Below are 22,345 nucleotides of genomic sequence, written 5' to 3'. Positions count from 1 at the left end.
GGTTTTTGGTTGCAGGAAAGAGGACTTCTTTAGGCTTAGTGCATGATCTTTGACTCCAAGCAGACCATGATGTTTAGTGGCAAAATATATTGTCATAAAAATTCTATTATAACTGTTGGTTAACTCCCTAAAAATGTTCAAGACAACAAATTTCCACGATAATTGACGTCATCCAAAATCCTTGGTTCTATTCACAGCTAGAATCCAAAAGCAGCAGTCCATGGGGTCTGGACTTAAAACTAACCCTCATGAGGAGGTTGGTGGTCAGAGTGCCAATTCTTGTGGGAGCAGAAGTGGCCTACGTGCTGGAGCTATCACACTTGGGATCTGAGGACACAGGTTTGAATCCCAGTCTTGGTGCTAAACTCAACATTGTGTGATTCTAGGTAAATCACTTAAGCCTCATATGACTAAATGAGTGCAAAATGTATGTGTGTAATTCCCACTTGACATACAAAATCCTGAAGATCATCTCTTGGACCCTTACATAATGTACAGCTTTTCATTGCTTCACAGCTAAGTGTGTGCTATATACGTACATACAAACAGCTTTACCCATGACAGAGGAGAATTAGGTGGAATTTGACTTCCTGCGCTCTCCACTTGTCACGTGTCAGCACTTTGATTCCCACAGAAATCAGCAACACAAGTGCAAAGAGCCGGTTAGGTTGGCGGTGTGAAGGAACCTGCAGTCACTAATCGACATTCGGATCCCATGATTCATAAAAAACCCACCGACGGCACCTCCCTTTCACGACTAATAAAACTAGGAACCTACACCTTTCGCTAATTAAATCATCTGTGTGCTGCATGTGTCTGCCTATTGCTCTGCGGAATACACTATTGCATATACATCTTGAAAGGGTGGCACCATTTCACTCTGTAAAATAAGTATTCCCTCTTAAACAAAGCCTGCCCTTGTGCATCTAGTCCGGCAGCTGCCTCGCCTCTCACCCATAGCCACTTCAGATCCTGCCCTATATTTTTGTACTGATGTATCCCTTTATCGATGTACCATCAGCTAATTATGGCACAGCACTTTGGTTAAGAGCACTTCATATCAATCCATAAATAATGAACACCAAGACCTCTATCTGTTGAGCGCATTAGAATGCTGTCAATCATAATACCATTTGAATACAGACAACACAGATTCCAATGCCGATAAAGCTTTTTGCGAAGAATGTTTTGTACTTACCCAGCATCTGTACTGTTGCCGCAGAGCAAGGCATCCTTACGGCCACTTTGTACGTAGAAGTTGCCTGAAAGGAAATACAAGACTACAGTCATATTTAAAGTGTGTGTTATCCATGCGCTGTACGTACTAGTGAACATGCACATAGTCTATGACGCCATCATTGTTTGTTAACAAACCAGTTTCATAGTGTAATCAAATATCAGAATGAACACAGGTAATGGCAAAAGGTGAGCACTGCACCTCCAGTTTAGTCCACCACTCTTCTTTCATTTAGCTGTCTTACAAAACCATTCTGAATCTCGACATGTTCTCCCAATTCCCCCCACTATGAATTCACCATGGTCATCAAAACCCACCTTCAATTCCAGTAATGCTATAAATGCCACCACATCAGTTAAGAGTCTCATCCAGGCATCCATTTAATTTTTTTTTTTTAAATCAAGCCTTCCTTGCATTAATCAGCAGTGCATACTTTGGGGTTGATTGTGTAGCATGCGCTGCTCGCTCTGCAAGGCATGCTGTATTGAAGTATGCACTGGAAGCCCCGCCCACTCTCCGCCCATATTTGTCATTGGCTTGTGCCATTTTCCTTCGTAAATGCTGGCTTCTGATTCGTAAGTAAGCTTGTTAGTTCCTCCTTGGTACCGCCTTGTCTTAATTTGTAACCTCCCAGGATGACTGGCCCTTTTACTTCTGTTGTTGCATGGTACATCTTCTTTAGTCTGGAAGCACTCTTTTGTTTATTGCCTTTCTCCTGCTGCAGGCACGACATGCTTTCCTTCGTGCCATGTGCGCTTTCACTTTTAAAGCAGCCTAGGACAATCGCGGCCGCTTCTTTTCAATTAAATAGGTCTTGTTAAAAATGTTAGAGGCTTTACCTACGTGTTATCAACATCTCCGTTTCAGTCTTTTGTTAGGTGAAGATTGGCATGCAATGCTCAGAGGGTGATGAAATGATTTAAACAAAATTGGTCTAGCCACAACCCGAAACTCCTGGCCCACTTATCAAAGCCTTGAAGTGAAATTGCGAAATATATAATTCTACTAATGCTACTTTTTAAAGTAGCAGCAACAACTTCTCAAAACTGCTCGCTAGGGACCTCTAGTAGCAGCTTGCGGTACTGCACTTAGACATGCAGTGCTGGTACCTTGCTTAATAGGGACCTCCAGGAGCAGCTTGCGGTACTGCACCAAGAAATACATTGCCGGTTCCTGGCTCACTACGCAAGAATTTACAATGCACTACATCTGGCATTACTGAAAGTGTGAGCTATTAGCATTGAATTATTATTTGCAATGCCAATACCTCAAACTGTCAATAATTCCAGACCTTTTGCATTGCAAATGTTTTTTTTAAATGGTGGTGTTCCTTAAATAATAGTTATACTATTAGTTTAATTTAAAAACTAGTTCTTTATATAAAGACAGTTATGGATATCCATAGTTTGACTGTGTTTTTGATCACATGCTTGATTGAGGTATTCCTTTTAGTATGCCCAGTACTTAATTTGTAAAAACAAAAAAACAAAAATTGGTTGAGGGGCTCAAAGTTTTTCTTTGGCGCTCACCTTCGGTGTTGCTGAATTCCAGGACTGACGATTAGCAAAGCTGTCTTGTTCTACCTTATTTCTCTTTCTTTCACCACTTTGCACTTCCTATCTACTTATCTCACTCTTGCATGATATTTTTAATTCCTGCTTTCTTCCTTTGTCCCTGGTTTCCTATCTTTCTAGTTCTTACTCTCGGTCATACATACGTCCCCATTAAAAAAGACTAGTGCTTGTACCCACTGGCACAGGTTAAGCTCTGCATACGACTAACTGTGCCGTACCGACCTCTCCCACTGCTGCATCATGTACATGTCTACACCCCCTGCCTTGCTCACAGGGTTCCCTGAGCACATCTCAAACCCTCGGGATAGCCATCACCTGAATTCTATCTAATTTGTCAATTTGCCATCAAAGCATGAGTTTGAGAAATTGTGATCGTTTTCTAAAGGGGTGTCCAGTGAATTCAGCACGGCAGATTCGTGAACGGTCAATGCACTGTCAGATGTTCCCTGGAGTAGATTGACCTTAGTGGCAAGGAGGCGTCTGGTAAAAATTGGAGCTATCCTCTGTTTCTCAGACCTCAACCGTTCGCAGGAAAAGGACACAAAACAGAACATCTGAGTAACATTGCTGAAGGCCATCCCTTGCCGCCATTAGATATTGGTTGCTGGGATACAACCCACTCATCCAGAAAAGGCACACACTTCAGCCACAGGGAAGGCTAGACTCCTACAGTAAATCAACTTAAATCCAACTGTGGGCATCACACGGCTCATTTATAAACCAATGTTCTAGTGATGGGTTATCTCCATCAATATATGCCACGATTCATCCCACTTGCACCTATGGATGACGCCCAATGTCTACCATCAACATCCCTCTTTAAATATATTGCAGCTCTCTTCAGTTGCTTATAATCAAATGTAATATAACATAATATGACTTTTATGTTGAAGGTTAGGTTTGCACGGCTTGCTTGGAGGAATAGAGATATGAGGTTGTGGGGAGGAAGATGGTTGTGGAACATGGTGGGCCAGTTTTTGATCCTGGGTTTAGCACCTGACTGTTATGTTATGTTATGTTGTTATTTGGTAAAGCGCAAACAGCTGCCCCAGCAAAGAGGCGTCCCGGCGCTAAGAACCAAGGAGACTCCACGGAGGACAGAAGGAAAACAGCTGGGAGGCCTAAGGGGAAGGGAATAGGTAGGTTTTAGCAGCTTTCCGGAAGGTGGACAGATTTTCTAATGAGCGAATGTTCACTGGCAGGGTGTTCCAAAGTTTGGCTCCCAACATCCTGAACGAATGTCCACCAGTGCGGGCTAGCTTTGTACGGGGGACCCTCAGCCGATGCTGGCCTAGAGAGCGCAAGTTGCGCTGTGGCACATAGGGTGTAAGGAGTGGCCGGAGAAGTTCTGGGCGTCCAGTTTTAAGGATTTTAAAGATCATAGTGAGAGCTTTAAACTGGATTTGGGATTCGATGGGTAGCCAGTGTAGCCTTCGAATTGTGGCTTTGGCTGAGCATCTGCGGGGAAGGCCGACCAAGGTTCTTGCCGCGGTGTTCTGCACGCGTTGCAGTTGTGCTATGTCCGCTTTGTTGGCCCCCAGAAGTAAGACATTGGTGTAGTCCAAGCGGGAGAGAATTGTGGCTTGGACAATCATTTGGCGAACCTTGGAGTCAAAGAAGCCGAGTATAGGTTTGAGGCTCCTTAACAGGCCCACACAGGTGGCCGCTACCTTTTTTGTGTGGGTCTGCAATACGCTATTCATCATCTTCCCTGAAATCATTCTTAGATATGTTAAACTGCATTTTTACTTATCCTTTTGCAAATTCTAGTATTTATTACTTCTTTTTCACCAAAGGCCTCTTTGTAATATTTCCTGTTACAAAAGTTTGAATTTCAGTTACTCCCAACATTGATGCCCACTGCAGGTTCTCCTCTCTGCGAACTTCATTTACACAGCGAATTTCCCAACCCAGCATTAGTACATTGTGAACCAGGTTACCCCGCTTTCTAAATAACAAATTTTCCGTAAAAAATGATCCGGTACACTTTTGATACCGAGGTATGCTGTACTAGCCACTTTGACTTCACCCGGTCAACAGGAGACCCAGTCAAAACAAGCCTACGATTTTTAGACGCAACTATACCCCCTTCAAGTCTTGCTGTATCACAGTCTCTAAAACACTGTATTAACATGGTCCACAGTTATTTCCCAAGTCACAGCACTATAATTTTACAAATATGAGGTCAGGTTGACTTGTCTGCTTTCTCTTGTGTGGAGAAGGGTGTCGATCTTCCCTTCTCATTTGATTTAGAATATTTTCCTCTACCGGGAGAGACAAAAAGGTTGTCAGAGGAGCAAGGTCCTAGGCACAATACAATGAAATCTTTGCGTAGTCGTTTTTTAAGACAAAGATCTTGCAAAATGAATCTGATCCCAGGGCATTAACAAGGATGAAAAAGGAGGGAGAGGCATGTGGCTTAAAATGTGCATCTGAGAAATCTCCACTTATGGTGTGGAATATGTAAAGGGTGGTGCTGCCAAACACGTACGAAACAAAATCCTATTCTTCACAAATGCATAACTAGAAGCTAACCGAACAAAGAATAACTGAAATGAGTGGGCAACAAGACGTTTAGCTAACAGCCTTTATAGAGCATTATTCTGGGTCACAAGCAATATAACACTTGACACAGTACATTTAAATCCAAGCAATTATGACTTGGTCATTTAATTGGAGTAAAAGTGGATCTTAAGCCGAGGACCCAAAGGGTGAACAACAGAATTCACTGTATCACTTTGTTCCTGTGTTACAAAGGGGACTTACGATGATATTACGTTGCAGATCCTATTTGTGACAGGCAGGCAGGTACAGTTTGTTTGTGGTACAGATAGAACTAGAACTCTGCAAAAGGCCCTAATTCAATACTGTTTTTTATTGCTTTGCCAGTACCAGTGCTGGCAGGCTCTGGCACACTTAGATAAGTACCTCCTTCTAATAAATATATACATTTGAAATATTTCTGGTTGAATAGAGGGAAGTGAAGGTAAGGCTGTTTGGGGGGTCTACTAAAATTGGGCAAGAAACCTCGCAAATTTAAAATTCTGGACAGGAGACAGCAGCTGGGAGGAGGGACGAGAAACATGGTAACCTGGTCATCAGCATTTGCTATGGCTTATTTTGTAAACTACGCAAATTCTTTCAATGGATTCCCATTGAATCTAGGAACCCACTGGTCCAGGGACTTATCATGAGTCGCATTGACTATGGCAATGCCATGTTGTCCTCCATGAACGAGGATCTACATTCTAAGCTTCTAGTCTTGCAAAATACCACTGCCAGACTGATAATAAACCTGTCTGCTATCAACCTAGGACAGTCAGTTCTAGTTCTAAACGTCTTCTCACCCCTCGTAGAGTCCTTACTGCCAGAATCGGCAGCCGATCTTTCTCCTTTCTCTCTCCTGTTTTCTGGAACAAGCTACAGCCCCATCTCCCCACCATCACGGACCACAAGTCCTTTCGTAGGGAATTAAAAACTTGGCTATTCGACCATCCATAACTCTGCATTTCCGACTGTCAGTCCCTACGGAGTCCTCGCTAGCGCTATGAGACCCTATGGTGATATGTGTTCTTAACAAATGTCTCTGACTTGACTTGTGAGTGGGAACAGAACAAAAGGGCTGGGTTTGGAAATGTGTTAGACTGGACAGAGTCCTTGCAAGGGAAGGTCAAAACATTCTAGTTTAAAAAAAATACATTTTAAATGCATAAGCATGGCAGCTCCTCTGAACGTTTATGATGAGAGGGAACTACACCAGCTCACTTGTCCATCTTTAATTTCATTTATCCACTAAGGCCCACTGTTCCATTATTGAAGCGATAGACGACCATATGGAATCTGAATGAAAAACTGAAATACGGAATCCTACTCTGGTGAATCTTTCAATATGTCAATGTCATTCACAAGTTGTCGAAATCTGGTGAAGGTCTCTCAAGCTGAAAAATGTATCCACATTACTCCTAATGACGATTTCACCTCTCCAAGGACTATGAACGAAAACTGTGTGTGAATGTGAAGTGATTAGGCTAGGTTTAAATAATACACTTATGGTCTAGATATTTTTAATTAATGTGTTAATAAATCATGCATTTATGCGATTTCGTTTTTTTGTATAATAAATATAGTATGAAAATCCAGACTTCTGTCTCCCATTGTTGCAAGTAAGAATAAGGGGGCATATTATCAAGAAACGGCGTTAAAATGATCGCCGCTTTAGCGGCAGGAAACTGCCGCTAAAGCAGTGATAATGGGCTTGATAATATGCTCTTGTGAATTTTCATAGAAACCCAAGTTCTGGTGTGAACATGGGCTTCTATTGTAATTATCAAGGGCATATTATCAAGCCCATTATTGCCGCCTTAGCGGCAGTTTCCTGCCCCTAAAGCGGCGATAATTTTAACGCTGTTTCTTGATAATATGCCCCATAGTCCAATACCACATTTTTTGATATTATGGTTATATGAGCCAAAGTATGTGAACTTTTGATTAAGCCAACCATGGTTATTTGCATAGATAAATGCAACCCAGTAGTGCACTTACTTTGTAAAACTTTTCCAGATTTTTGCTACACAGAGGAAATATTTTTATCTCGCACACCCGTGCCAGTTCTGAAGGTGTCCCCTTTCTACTGCTACCCTGGGCATAGATTTACCCCTGCTCTTGACAGGAGGATGTATCCAACCGTTCCCAGGCTGCAACTGGTCTTTGGAAAAGTTTGTGGATACCCGCAAAGAACTTGGTGGGTGTTCACATCTTTCCCTGGTCATAACTGCTCTGTAGTGCCCATTCTCCATCTCTGTGGGAAAAAAATTCTAATATTTTCAAATATATGTGAATAAATATTTTTATGGATCTCAATCCCCATTTTGACAAGCTACACGAGGTAAACGCGTGCCATTCGCACACATAAGTTAAGCTTAGGTGCGCACATGGCTTTCACAATTAATTCCTTTCTGATAATCAAATGCAATAAATACGATTCGTCACTCTGCGATGCTTACTATTGTGTATGAGGCTTCAAATCTCCTCGAACATCCGACTCCGTGTTTAGACACAGTGGAGTAGTCCTTGCTTGAATGGGCAAATATATACACACAATGCCGTAGAGTGATGTTTGCACAGCTGTAAAGACTCCCGTGTAACACCTGCTGAACATGCAGGGAATTGAGAAGCATTTCAGAGTCTCATTGAAAGTTTACCTTTCACCAATCATTCCTTTGAGCACAAGAAGAACAGAAAGGAACGTTGAGCCTCCCTCCTCTGTGTGTGAATCTGCAGTTGTACTACCGTGGGGGTTTCCTGTAGTTTAAGAGACAGGCAGGAACCTCCACCACTTTAAACCTATTGTAGTATATTTATATGCTACCCAAACCCTGACCCACCCACTTACCATAACTTGTTGGTTCATAGTGCTGGCTTACACTGTCAGTAATACTCAACAAAGTCTGGACTCAAAGGAGCCGCAATTAATCTGCCAACTGATAACATTTCTAACCTGTTTTGAGAACTGCATGAAACAATGATACAGGCTACAGACATTATTTAGTTGCTCCTCCCCGTCTTTTAAGAGTTATACAGTTGTAAATAGAAATAATGAATTACATTTTTATGTGGTACCAGTTGTCTATACTCACTTTTCCTTGGGGTCATTTTTAACATGCAGACAAAGTTGATTTTATGTATTGGAACATTGTAATGGTTTTAACTAACTATATAATAGAGAATGTTTCTTCTTTCTTCTTCTTCTTCTGTTGGTAACACAAGCCCAATTGGAAATAGAAAGAAACTCATATGAAGAACACCGTTTTAAATGAGGTGGATGGTCAACCAGCGTGGTGTTTAAAAGTAAAAGACAGGGACGGGCCCTTGACCATTTAAAGTGATTGAGCAATTTCCTGGAAAGTGATTTTCCAAGTGAACACACAGGACCTGATACTTATGGAAATCCTAGCTAAATAGATTAAAGGAAACTGCAGCTAACTAGTTGAGGCACCTGCAGCAAGCGTGGGCTTTTGATGGCTTGTTCTGGTAATATAAAACTTAGATATCAATTCCTTGCCTCAGCGAAGGAGATCCTAAGAATCGTTTTTTCTGGTCTCCTTAATGTTTCAGGTTTAGGATCAGGTGTTTAAGACAATAGAAAGGAAACTCGGGCAGCAGATTGAGTAGTTGAGGTTCACAAGCTGATTGGAGAAATCTTGAATGGGGACATTTGCCATATATTTGAAGAAGCTAGAGCACATATAGTAGTAGGGGCATGCCAATTTCTGCCACATACCGGATAATCTAGAGTGATGAATGAGAAAGCCAGGCTTCTTGGTAGGCCGTAAGAATGTGGAGTCCTCCTGGAACCCTTGGAACTGATAGAGGGTGGTCACCAATAATCCCCCTTTATAAAAACAAATGTTTCAAGGCAACCATGCCCAGGACTGGACAGTGTGAAGCTGGTTTAATGCATATAGTTTGGTCATGTGGAGTCAAAGGTGTATTTTTGTATCAAGTGGTACCTGTCTGCAAAGGTTGGCAGGAACAGGATTTTAATGCCAAGCAATGAATTTTGAGTTTGTAACTTGGACCCACGAAGAAACAAACTGCTATTGCATTTTGGCACTGGGCCTTATACTTGCAAAGACCTGCACTGCAATCCACTGGATGTAAAATGAGGATCTGTGTATCTTCTGTGGCTGAAGACGTAGCAAAGTGTGGGATTGCACAGGAGTTCTGTATGGCACCTGCTCAAATTAATCCTAATTTGGAAGATGTTCTGAGCAATCGAGAGAAATGTTAGAACCCGATTCGGTCAGGCTGAAGGAGTTGACTCTGAGTAAGATGATGTACATAAGATATTTACTGTTCCTACAAGACGCTGGTGCTTCATTCATGGATCAGGATTACACCATCTGTATGGTAACACGCAAATGAAACCAGGGACTGTTGTGCTTTAATGCTTACTGTATTATACCATTATAGTCCCTACTGTATGTTCCCTTTTGTACAGCGCTCTGATATCCTTCGGGATCTTGTTGGCGATATATAAAACTTTATAAATAAAATAAAATACTGTGCTGGTTTTTAAAGCTCTGACCGCGTTGTAGACCAGAGTTGCAAGTGAGGGTCTATAATGAGGGAGACGGCATTTAACAACTGCTGTATATGAGGTAAGGACTTATAATAAGGGAGAAGGTCTTTAACAACTACTGTGACAGAGGCAGATGTGTTATAATGCTGTTAGAGCATTGCACCCACAGAAGGTAGAATGTTCTAAATTAAAAATGAAGTACTAGAAAGACAAACAATGGAATGTTGGAGCAAAAGATAGTGAGCCATTATTGGCACTGAATTACCTCACTGACTCCAAAAGAGCTCCCAACATTCCACTGTTCTAATCTTTCTTCGCTACAGTCTCCTTCAGTGATAAAACCAGTTTTTTTAAAAATTGTTTTTAGATAAAACCAGTTTTTATGGAAAAAGAAACAGCAACTAGGGGGCGTGGCTTGGACGGCAATGTGGATGGTTGTCTGAGTCCGTCAGCTCCGGAGCCCCGAGGCGATTAGCGGCGATTTTTATCCAGCCAGGCAAGTTCGTTCCAGAAACAAAGACAATCAACCGGCATCGAAACAACTGAGGAGCAGAAGTTTCGTAGAAAGAAGCAAGGCGGTGCCCCAGGGACAGAATATCGGCTGATTTGCTCACCCGAGGTGCGTGAAGTAGGCGCAAGGCAAAATGGCGGCAGGGAATCTCGAGCGGGGATAGAAGAAGGAGGTGAGCTCCGGCAGCAGCGTCAGCTACACCCAGCAACTCACAAGTCCTCCTCCATAACCACCAAACGCAATCTCCCCACCAGACTCACCGCGCTCACACTCGCACATCAAACCCCAAGCACCACAGAGTCGCCGAACATAGAAGGGAGATCATAGGAAAGCGAAATCAATACCTAAGCAAGGCGCGGCAATTGCAGCACCGACAGGATGATCGGGGGAGCGTGCAAGGGAAAAGTTTAGGAGGTAACGGGAGCAACGCTACAGACACTCGAGTGAGCACAAGACCACCGGCTATACCTACCTGGCCCACAGATAATACCCAGGATACAGCGATCACCCGAGGAACACCGGGGCAAAATCGAAAGCGAAACCAGTCCCAACAAAGGGCGCCGCCATTACCGGAGGTGCACAAAGGAGGAATAAACAGAAGCAGGGAGCGAGAGCGGCGAGCGGACCAATACAAGTGAAACTAAAAACAAAGGAACAGCCATAGCCCGCGAACAAGCAAAGCAAAGCTGAAGGCGCACAACAGGCAAGGGAAGTTTTTGCGCCGCGAACGCACCAACGCGGAAGGAAGCTCGCCAAAAACAGAACCGCGCCCCTGGCCCCATGGGAAGGGTGAGAAGAAAGGGGAGAAGGCAGCAAGCTGCAAGTCGCCAGCCACATATGAGAGGCTACAAGCCCCGCACGTAAAGGGAAAGGAGTGCATGGGTCGCCATTAAGCCTAGCCGGTCCGGCCACACAAACCCACGCCAGAGAGCAGGCAAGCTCCAACACAAACGCATGAAAAGAACAAGAAACCTCAAGCAGATCAGAGGCGAAGACCACAGAGAGAGAGAACAATAAAAGGCGCATAGCGCACATAGCCTCAGCGCTGGCAGGTACTAAAGCCAAAACAAGGACAAGGAACATAAGAGAGCCGAGCAGGTACAGGAATAACCACCCAACCCAGGCCCCAAGGGGCGAACCGACAAGAGGAATACCAGCGTACCAAAAAGAAGGCAGACTAAGCCACCTCCAATCTAGAAGAGGCATCTGCGATATGGCGGGACAAGAGGGGAAGCCAGGCAACGACACTAAAAAGCATAGGAAGGAGTCGCCCGAATCACCACTCAAACAAAGGAGCGAAACAACCCTAGACACGATCCTACAGAGGGTCAATGAGGGCAACGCAGTGGCCAAGCAGACAAAAGTCACGATTGACAATATGCAGCTGGAACTGACAGCAATAAGAGCCGACCTACACAGCACCAACACCAGAATTGAGGCGGCAGGGAAGTGCATCAGCGACATGGAGGACATAACCATAACAAACAACAAAATCATAACAGAAAACTCCATGATCTCAAGAACGCTCCAAAGACAGCTAGCGGAACAAGATGACCGCACCCGAAAAGGGAACATCTGAATCCTAGGGATACCAGAAGGCACAGAGGACAAAGCAGGCGTGTGCACAACCATGCTCGAGGAGATTCTACCACAAATAACTGGCCTCAATTTTGACAGACAATTTGAAGTAGACAAAGCCTATAGAGTTCCAGCTACGAAACCACCACAAGGCAAAGGTCCCCGACCAATAATGTGCAGCCCTCTGAGAGCAAATCACAGGGAAGCAATTTTTGCCTTCGCCCGAAAGAACCTGAACCTGAAATGGGAAAGCAATAAAGTAATCCTCACACACGACTTCTCGAGACAGACGGTTGAAACCAGGAAAGGAAAGCAGCCTACTGAACTGAGATGCAGCTCCGGCCAGACATATCCTTTATGCTAACTAACCTGCCCAAACCGGGCAGACAAGGTCTTTTAACTGAGAAAGAACTTTTCACATTAACCTCAGGGGGACTCTGGAGCAAGGAACTTTGCTGTCGCACACCCACTCAGCAAAAGACGGGGGGAGGGGGGAAGGGAGGGTTGGGGGACATGGGAGGGGGGTGGAACCAGGTACAGACATATAGGGTTTCTATGCATACTACTTTTTCTTTTCGTTCCTTTCTTTGCTTTTTGTCTTCTCTATGCAACTACTGCTCAAAACAAGAAGGATCGCACACACAGCTGCCAGACAACATGGTCAGTCTAGGCTGCCAAAAGGTGGGAGGCGAACTATGGCAAACAAAGATGCTAAGCTACACACCAACAAGAAGAGATACCAATAGCATACACCACGAGACAGGAAATAACTCCAGCACTCAGAATGTCACATAAACAGAAGAACAACCTCGCAGCAAACTTAAAAGTAGTCTGTTTCAACGTTAAAGGCCTCAACCATCCAGTAAAGCGAAGAAAAGTACTAGAGTACCTAGCCAAACTAAAATCAGATGTTTGTGTCCTCCAGGAGACATAGGGCGCCTCAGAGCAAACTGGATAGAGCTAGGCATAGGCTCTCCGGCATGCAACAAAAAAAGAGGGGTCATAACACTAATAAACAAGAGGGCCAAACTAGTGCTACATGATTCATATGCGGACGAAGAAGGGAGAGTCCTCATCACAAGCTTAACCAGGGGCGAGGAGACACTACATATTGCCAACATCTATGGACCAAACACAGATGACAAAGACTTCTGGGCGGAAGTAGAGGTAAAACTTAGCGCACTCCCACAGGATGACCTTCTAATAGTGGCAGGCGACCTAAACCAAGTGCTAGATCAAGCAACAGACAGACACCCACAAAGACCTAGCCATGACTCACAGGGCGGGAACATTATCAAGAACATGTGCACCAGGTTCAAGCTAAAAGATCCATGGAGACTCCAAAACCCAGACGGTAGGGACTACACCTTCTACTCGCACCCACACAACTCATACAGCAGGATCGACTACATTCTAATCTCGGAAACGCACACCCACCTCATAGACCAGACAGAAATCGCACCTAGATCAATATCAGACCACTCCCACATCAGCCTCACGCTTTCAGGTAGACACAACGAGAAGATCGAGCGCAGATGGAGGTTTAACGACGACCTCCTGAGGAACAAAGGAACCACAGCCGAAATAGAAGACTCCATAAAAGAGTACCTAGACCTAAACAACAAACCAGAAACAGATAGGGGCATCCTATGGGATGCCCTGAAAGCCACCGTCAGGGGGAAAATACTCTCCATCACCGGACGTAACAACAGAGAGAGAAATAAGAAGGTCTCAGAACTAGAAAAAGAGATAAAAGACCTAGAGTCAGGACACATAGCCAACCTAAGAAACAGGAACACGCTCACAACACTAACGAAAAATAAATATGAGCTAAACAAGATCCTCAGCGAGAGAGCAGGAACATGGCTGAACAAATATAAAGCCATCAACCTCTGTACGGCAAACAAAGCAGGGAAAGCGCTTGCCTCCTATCTAAAAAGCAAACAGAGGCAACACAGAGTAGCAGCAGTGACAGACTCCCACGACAAATCACAAACCGCGAACAAAGAAATCCTCAGGGTTTTCAAAGAGTTCTATGAGCAGCTATACAAGGAAGACCAGTCCCTAAACAAGGACGGGGGAGCAGCTCTCTTAGACAAACTGTCAATGTCCACACTCACAGACACACAAAGAGAGGCATTAGAATTAGTTATCACAGGCAACGAAATAGAAAAGGCAGTAGCAAACCTCAAGGAGAACAAAGCACCAGGCCCAGACGGGTACACTGCGAGATTCTACAAACAATTCCAACACATAGTCAAACCCACAATGGTTGAGGTCTTTACAAGCTGCATCCAGAATGGAAGCATGACACCAGCCATGGCAGAAGCCAACATCATAGTGATTCCGAAAGAAGGAAAAGACCCAAAACACCCTAAGAATTACAGGCCAATCTCCCTAATAAACGTGGATTGCAAAATCTACGCGAAGATCTTAGCGACCAGACTTAACACCTTCTTGCCAAACCTCATACACTGCTCACAGGTAGGATACCTCAAAAATAGGATGTCGCATGATAACACTAGACTCCTATGCCACCTGATTAATCATGCCTCTAAAAGCAACAACGCCGCAGTCTTGATCGCCTTGGACGCGGAAAAGGCTTTTGACAGAGTGTCCTGGCCATTTCTAGAGAGGTGCATGCAGAAGTTTGGACTAGGATCCAACTACAGGAAGATGGTGATGGCACTTTACAAAGAACCCAAGGCCCGGATTCTGGTGAACGGTGGTACATCAAACCCACTCACCCTAGAAAGGGGCACTAGACAGGGATGCCCGCTCTCCCCAGCCCTCTTCCTACTAGCCGGAGACACTCCTTACCATGATAAGGACCAACAAAAACATTAAAGGCATACCAATAGGCGACAACACAGTAAAGCTAGCGGCCTATGCAGATGACATCCTCATCACCACGGAAAACCCGGCCAGATCAATAACAGCGCTTATGTCAACCATAGACCAATATGCAGGCACCTCAGGCTACAAACTGAACAGAGATAAGTCAGAGTTCAAACCCCTGAATGTACATACAACACAAGGGGTGCTGGGAGACTCGGGGCTCACATGGCGGAAAAAGCCACTGAAATACCTGGGTCTACTCTTTGAAAGAGATCTTAAGACAACGCTCAACCAAAATGAAAGGTCACTACTAAACAAAGTGAGAGCCTAAGTGGAAACATGGTCACCCAAGTTCACCACATGGTGGGCAGAGTGGAGACTGTCAAAATGATGCTGACATCTATGGTGAACTACACGCTTGACATGCTTCCACTAGGCAACACAGAGGACTTCCACAAAAGGCTGGACAAGATAATAAATAATTTCCTATGGAGATACAATAAGCCCAGAATAAGCCTACAAAAACTCAGACTCAACAAAAGCCTTGGGGGACTAAACCTATCAAACTTCAAAAACTTCCACACGGCCTGCATAGCTAAACAGGGACTGTACTGGCTAACCCCAGAACAGGAATACACACCAGCGTGGCTAGCACTGGAGAAAAGAACCCTAAAAGGCCTAGACCCCATAGCCCTCTTGACTGCACCCAAGCACCCGGAGATCGCCAACAATCCCATCCTCAAGAACACCAGGATTGCCCTCCTTAAGATTGATAAGAAGATGGACGTCAGCATTAAAAATACTAAATGGGAATCAATATGGTTCATCCCCAAGATCAAATACCGGGGGAAAACACTCAATATGCACACATGGTATAAACACAGCATTTCTACAACAAACCACATGACCACCCTAGGTGCACAGCAGACTTTCCACACATTGAAGAACAAACACAAACTAGACAACATCGAGCTATATAACTTCCTCAAGATCAAAGTGGCAATCACAAAGGCAGAACTTAACAAACTGACCCCGTCAATACTACAATATGCCGCCAATATAAACAAAGTAGAACACCAAACCTCTCACCTCTACAAACTACTGAGCCCAGGAACGTCCAAAATAAATAATAAAGCAATAGAGTCCTGGGAATCCCTCTTAGATACACAACTAACGGAGAGGGAGAGATCCAACCTATGGACTTCGACAACACGTAAAAAAGTAACTACCACCCTAGCACAAACCAAATTCTGGCTCATACATAAAGCATACTGGACCCCCTCACGACTGGCGTCAATAGGAGTAAGGGACAGCGACACATGCTGGAATTGTAATAAACAGAAAGGAGACCTAGCCCACCTAATATTCCACTGCTCCCGAGTTAAAGTATTCTGGAACAGAATACGTGACTTCATAAACAGAACACTAGACATCCCCTTACAACTAGACTTCCACAGCCTAGCCGCGGCCTTCATGGCACCAACAATCCAGACTAGAGAAGACAGGGACCTCATAGACCTCCTACTCACTGCGGCGGTCAAGACGGTCCTGACCAACTGGAAAGACACAGGGAAAGTCTCTTTCAAAGCCTGGTTTAATTGGGTAACCTTCCTACGAGGAGCTGACACGATAACGTCCAACCATTCACCCAGAACGCACACAAAGAGTGATATGTGGCTCAGGCTAGACAACTACCTGTCCTTACACAAACCAAGAACGAGGCCAACCACACCCTCCCGCGCAGCAGGCGGAAAAGACCTAGACTTGACCAACCGACCCGAACTCATGCAAATAGTGTGACCGACCCAGCACAAGACCCTCTTCTTCCTCCTTTCTATCTTTCCTTTCTCACCGTCGAGGGGGACACAGACAACAGCCGCCATGTTTACAAAAAAGGCCGCATGTAATCGAACCGGCCCACGAGTTCTTGTTGTATTTCGCTATGCCAGACCTCCCGTCCCCGGGGGCTTTGATAACTGTACCCCTGTACGCTGTGCCTTGTTTGTATAAATTTCTTTCTTCAATAAAAAATTACTGAAATAAAAAAAAAGAAACAGCAACTACATGTTGTGCTAAAGGAAAAGAAACTACCAGAAATAATTTCTTGAATGAGATGTAATATTTGCATATATGAAATTATATGGTATTTGTATACCACAAAACTAGCCAAAGGGCAGCAGAACACTGTACAGTACATACTGAACACTGTATTGTGCGCTGCGGTATTCTTTAGATAGGGAAGCTTTAAATGTGGAAAGTCGGCAACAAGTGAAAGCCATATTCAATTTATCTAAAGCAGAGTACTATTTCACTGCTCATTAATAGAAAAACATTGCTAATATATGTGCAGGATTTCTACAAAGTAAGCTCATTTCTTCTACCGAATGGTCTACTGAAGCAGCTTGGAAATAGTTAAAATTCTATATACATTAAATATACATACAAGGTCTATGTGTACTTTAATAAGGAGTTGTGACTGTCTTTTCACCGCAATACGTTTACAACGTGGCCATTAGAAACGCGAGTCGTTACGCCGACTTGCGCTGGATGGCGCTATACACTAAGGAATATTATGATTTACTATTTCAACACCTTCCCTACTGTTATGTAGGCTGGAGTTGGAATAGTAAATCATACTATTCCTAAGTCCAGCGCAAGTCGTTGTAACAACTTGTGTTGTAATAACTGCAATGTAAATGTATTGCGTTGTAAAGACAGCGATGTAATGTCATACATTCTTTTTATAGCACTCAGATCCCAGTGGCGTCCTTTACACTGGCACTACCACCACCTATCTTTGGCAAATTGCTCCTGAACTCTCTAAAGACTATTGCTGGAGACCTGGCCCCTTGTTATAAATGTATCTTTCTGCAAAATGTGATTTGAGCAATATGTACAGATTTTCAAATGTATAATATGCGTGTAATAGTATTTACAGACTGCAGATCTCGAGCCCCAAATATGGAACGCTTTACCATGCTCCCTTTACTATTTTAGACAGTCTTTAACCCCTTCCGTGCTCCGATCGGCGGTTGGCCGACTGGAGCACTCCCTCCCCAGTGCTGCGCATGACCAACCCTTTAGAACGCCTGCACCGAGGCGGAAAAACCGATGCGGTTAAGGCGTTAAGTTTCCCTCTGTTCCCTCGCCCTCTTTTCTCCATGCATCTCCCTCTCCATGGGGATGCAGGCTACTAGACACCCGAATGTCTTGGTATGTGGATTGGTAGGTCCTAGATCAAGCTAGATCAAGTATTGCCTGAGAGTAGAGAGTGCATTCCTATATCTATGGTACACAGTATGTTTCTCAAGAAATGTTCACAAACCGTCAGAGAAACATCAGGCTTAAAAAGTGCATGATTGGGGTGGGGGGATGGAGAGGGAGCGAGAGAGAGAGAGAGAGAGAGAGAGAGAGAGAGTTTCTCCACTTCCCACATGAAGGTTAGCCAGCAAACCCTGCTACCTTATGACCTGCTAGTTACCAAAGAATTGCTCTTCTCAAGTTCTTTCTGTCTCATCAGGTTGTTTTCATGTATTCAGGCTTAACAATGGCTACATCTGCTGACCTGGATGTTAAGAGACAGGGACTCCAGCAGAAGGGACTGTCCAGTGGTTAACCTTGGTGGCGCAGGCTGTCAGAGACTCTAAAACCGTCAGAGCTTGAGATCACCACTGGATGTCATTTAGAAACTTATTTGAAAGGAAGAGGGGCCTGTGCTTGAACTTGGGGTTTTCTAAAATGAGTTTAAGCCTCCATGCCTCTATCCTTAAGGTCTCTGCCATCTTGACCTACTATCTTGCAAACGTTTCCAAGCGACACCTGTCCATGCAGCATGATTAAGGTTTCTCTGACCGACATGGTCTTTGCACTCTGTTGAACTGAAGAGATAAAGCTGCTGGTGTTCTTTTCTGGAATGGCTTCTCCATGCTTAGGCTATCACACAAACTTGGGTCAATTAGTTGGCTCACATCATAGATATTTGTCGGTGTGGCTGTTTATGACTATGACTTGGCTCAGCAGGGTCACAAGGCTTCCATTTCTGCCTTGAGTAGGCAGCTGCGGTCTCTAATTTTGATGAGCTATGATTTGGTTGGGGTATCTGTCCTAGTATGTCACTGCTGAGGACAGGTGCACTAGACGTATCACTCTCTCTAGACCACATTCTACGGGTGCACATATGCAAGATACTTATGTTGCAGCAACTCAGGCTTGCTCTTCTACTTTAGTCTCTCGAAAGTGGCTTGTGGTTGTTTAGAGAAAGAAGTGGCTTGTGGGCCCGAGTACTGTTGCACGTACTCTCTACTTAGAGGTTTTCAGTTGACATGCTGAACATTGACTAAATAAATCTGCATGCATACTAGCTCGGTTGTGTGGTGGTTTTGTTGCCCAACATATATATGTTAACGTGTACATTCCTTATAAACCACCTTCCTTCCTGGTACAGACTTGTGTCTGCCTGTCTGGAGCTTGGGCAATGTACACAAGATGAGTGATGGGCTGGGAACTCCTCACAGGGGCCCATGGAATGGTGGAGGGGAGCCATCTGGCACGAGGTACAAGGCCATTTTGTGCCTGGATTGGCAGTGGTGTGCCGACCTGCATCCACCTCATGCATTTTGACAGAGCCGTAGCTATCAATAATGCAGTAGGTGCAGTGGCATTGGGGCCGAGGAGCCTCGGGTCTCCTCAACCTCAATTGTGGCTTAATTTGGCTACTAGACCAGCAGGTAAGGGCTTATTTTTTGTGCTCGAACCAGGGCCCATGGCACCCACACTACATCATTGCATGTTATGGCTGGGAAAAACAATATGACGTGAAGCCTGTGAGGTCGCGAACTGGGGAGAAGATTGGGAAGAATACACCCTACATCACAATTAGCAAGGGCGGAAGTTAAGTGCCAGAAAACTCTACATGCCTGTTATAAACACTAAATCATCTATTAATATCAGTTCACTTATAACTACATGGTATTTAGCTTTAAAACGGGGCACTCATTCCTAGAATTGTCTTTGGTCATTTTGACAAACAATTTGAATAAAATGCAGCTCTTATGCCAACACAGTGACAGGTAAATATACTGACCAAACGTGCAACGCATAGTGGAAAATATTTACTTCTAATGGGTAAAGCACGGCCATTTGTTGATTGTAATACCCAGAGCGAAGTTCTCTGAAAACACAATTTCTCCCTAAGGAACAATGTTTTTCCATTGCATCTTTACACACACCGCTTATATACTAATCGTTAAACCTATATCGTGCACGGAATGTAGGCTCTTTTTGATGAGATATTCTACACATATAAATTATATTTCCAAGAATTTCTGTAATTGTATTTAAATGCGAAAGTAAGCTTTGCAGCGTACTCCTTTGTCGAGCAAAGCAGCAGTAGTCTGGCATGCCTAGAATGACGTCAGCCGACGGTGGCCTAATTAGTGGATGTAACAACCTGCACTGACTGAAACAGGCTTCAAGGCAGTGAACTCAGACACTTGTGGCCATGTTGGATCTGTGTTTATTCCTCTGCCAGACACAAGCACACACACTGCTCCTCGTACCAGCTCATTAATGTGCCGCCATTGTAAATATGTATTTATTCATTTGCTTTTTCGTTGGACTCAAAAGAACTTTCAGATGAGGTTCAGGGTTGGCAGGTTAGAGCTTTTTGCATTGTGTTGGAGGAAAAAAAACAGGTGAGAAGAAGGAGAGGAATAAAGACGGGTTTACAAAGTAAGAGTGCAATTACTATTCGAGTTTTAAACCACTCCTTCAAAGGAGGAAAATGTCACGCGCCTGTAAAATCTTCTCATAGTGTTACCACCAGAAGAGCTTAGCCTTTGGAGCCTGTGCTTTACTGCAGCCAATATTACATCAACATACCACTGATGCACAGCATTAGGCATTACGGGCCCGATGTAATAAGAATGCATTGGGTAAAAGGGGTCGTAATTTGCGTGCGGACTTTTTCTAAATGCATTCGTATTTTCGAACAAACATATGTACGATTAGTTCAGTTCACGAAACACTGTTGTACTATCTCATGAATATTAATAAGGTAGGTAGCAATTTGCGATCCATTATGATTCCCTGTCATTACAGGGATGGTGGCCTGCTGGGGTAAACAAACCATGATATCTGTGATTGGTTTTAAAAAAAGCAACTCTTTTTTTAAAAAAATAAATGCTGCTCGTTTTTACTAAAAGAAGACAGGATGCAAAAATTAAGTTTCAAAAACGTTTTTTCAGGAGTTGGCAGTGGTCCCAAGGATCACTGCCTGTCCCTAAAAAAAATGTTATTTCAGCATTCAGAGTGGAAGGATACCTTGGGGAACATGTACATCTGTAGCTATATTTTGTCAAAAATTGTGCTAAATTCAGCTCCACCCAAAGTCATAACCAGCCGCATTGACATAAAGCACAGGTTAGACGAGGTCACCAAATGCGCAGATAGTAAAAAAAAAAAGTGAATTGTGCTACAGGATCTATGCCCCTGCCTTTTAATCTGTTCCGTGTGATGCTGTTATCCTCAGTGTTAGACGGACCGGGAGGGTCGGCCGAGGACTAGGGGAGAGGTCTCCGGGGAGAGCCGTCTCCAGTGATCGTACAGACGAGTAACTTCCCCCCCCACAGACGTACACCACACAAAGATAAGGTTTAACGTTTCTTTATAAGTAATCTTTAGGTACGAGAAGATGGTACAACGAGGTCTGGACTCAGGGGTCCCCTCGATTCTAGTCCCTTGGATGGGACAGGGGGTAGCGGGACAGTCTTGTTACCAATCTGGTAGATGTGATGATATGATGGATAGCTCACAATCCTCGAGCTCGGCGTTCTAGGTGGACGGGCCGCGGCAGCGCCAGCAGGTCCCGAGATGATCGTAGGTAGCGACGGTCCGCGGCGGCGCCAGCAGGTCCCGGGGAAGGTGGTAAGGACAACGGTCCGCGGCAGCACCAGCAGGTCCCGACGAGGATGAAGGATGCAGAAGGTTGCGGCAGCGCCAGCAGTCCGTCAAGGATGAGTTCTTCTCGGTGTCTCTCGACTCCAGGATACAACTGCCTTCCTGCTCTGGAGCTGCCCCAGTTATAGGTCTGGCACCCTTTGATGTCCGGACCCTCGCACTTGGAGGTCGGGAGGTCCGGGATGAGGGAGTCCAGACACCCAGCAGGGGGGTGGAGCCAGCGTCCAGGGAGGCTGGGGGCGATCGGCACCTGGCGGGGGAGAGCCATCGACACCTCTTTCTCCCATTGACCTGCCAAGTGGTCCGTTCACCTCCTGGGTGGACGGTGGTGCCGAGATGTCGGGGCCTGGCCAGGCCCAGGGTTGGGGTCGAGCTGAGGCCATGCGGCCTCGTGGTGCAGTGTCCAAGATGGCGGCCGGGCTGGGCAATGGTGCTGACGGTGGCCCGGGCCCGTGATACAGAGATGTCCGGGAGTAGGGGTCCCGTAGGGGACGGAGTGTGGGTTGCTTCTGTGGGTAGCACCTGGAGAGCTGATGTCCAGGCTCTGTCATGCGGGGAGGGAGCGAGCC

General features: G+C 44.8%; 1 protein-coding gene across 2 annotated transcripts in view; it reads right to left on the bottom strand.

Moving 5' to 3' along the window:
* Positions 1-22,345, bottom strand: part of LOC147688594 (sodium channel protein type 5 subunit alpha-like) — a 1,046,042-nt gene that overhangs the window by 678,240 nt on the left and 345,457 nt on the right. For both annotated transcript variants that reach the window (XM_086941454.1, XM_086941453.1), the window contains exon 8: positions 1,199-1,262. In XM_086941454.1, the coding sequence (XP_086797580.1) occupies positions 1,199-1,262 (64 nt within the window). The remainder of the gene's footprint in view (positions 1-1,198; positions 1,263-22,345) is intronic.

The sequence above is a fragment of the Lissotriton vulgaris genome, chromosome 10, assembly GCF_964263255.1.
Source record: "Lissotriton vulgaris chromosome 10, aLisVul1.2, whole genome shotgun sequence".
Taxonomy (NCBI): Eukaryota; Metazoa; Chordata; class Amphibia; order Caudata; family Salamandridae; genus Lissotriton; species Lissotriton vulgaris.
Note: the sequence above shows the minus strand (reverse complement) of the source record. Positions and strands in the feature narration are given on the sequence as shown.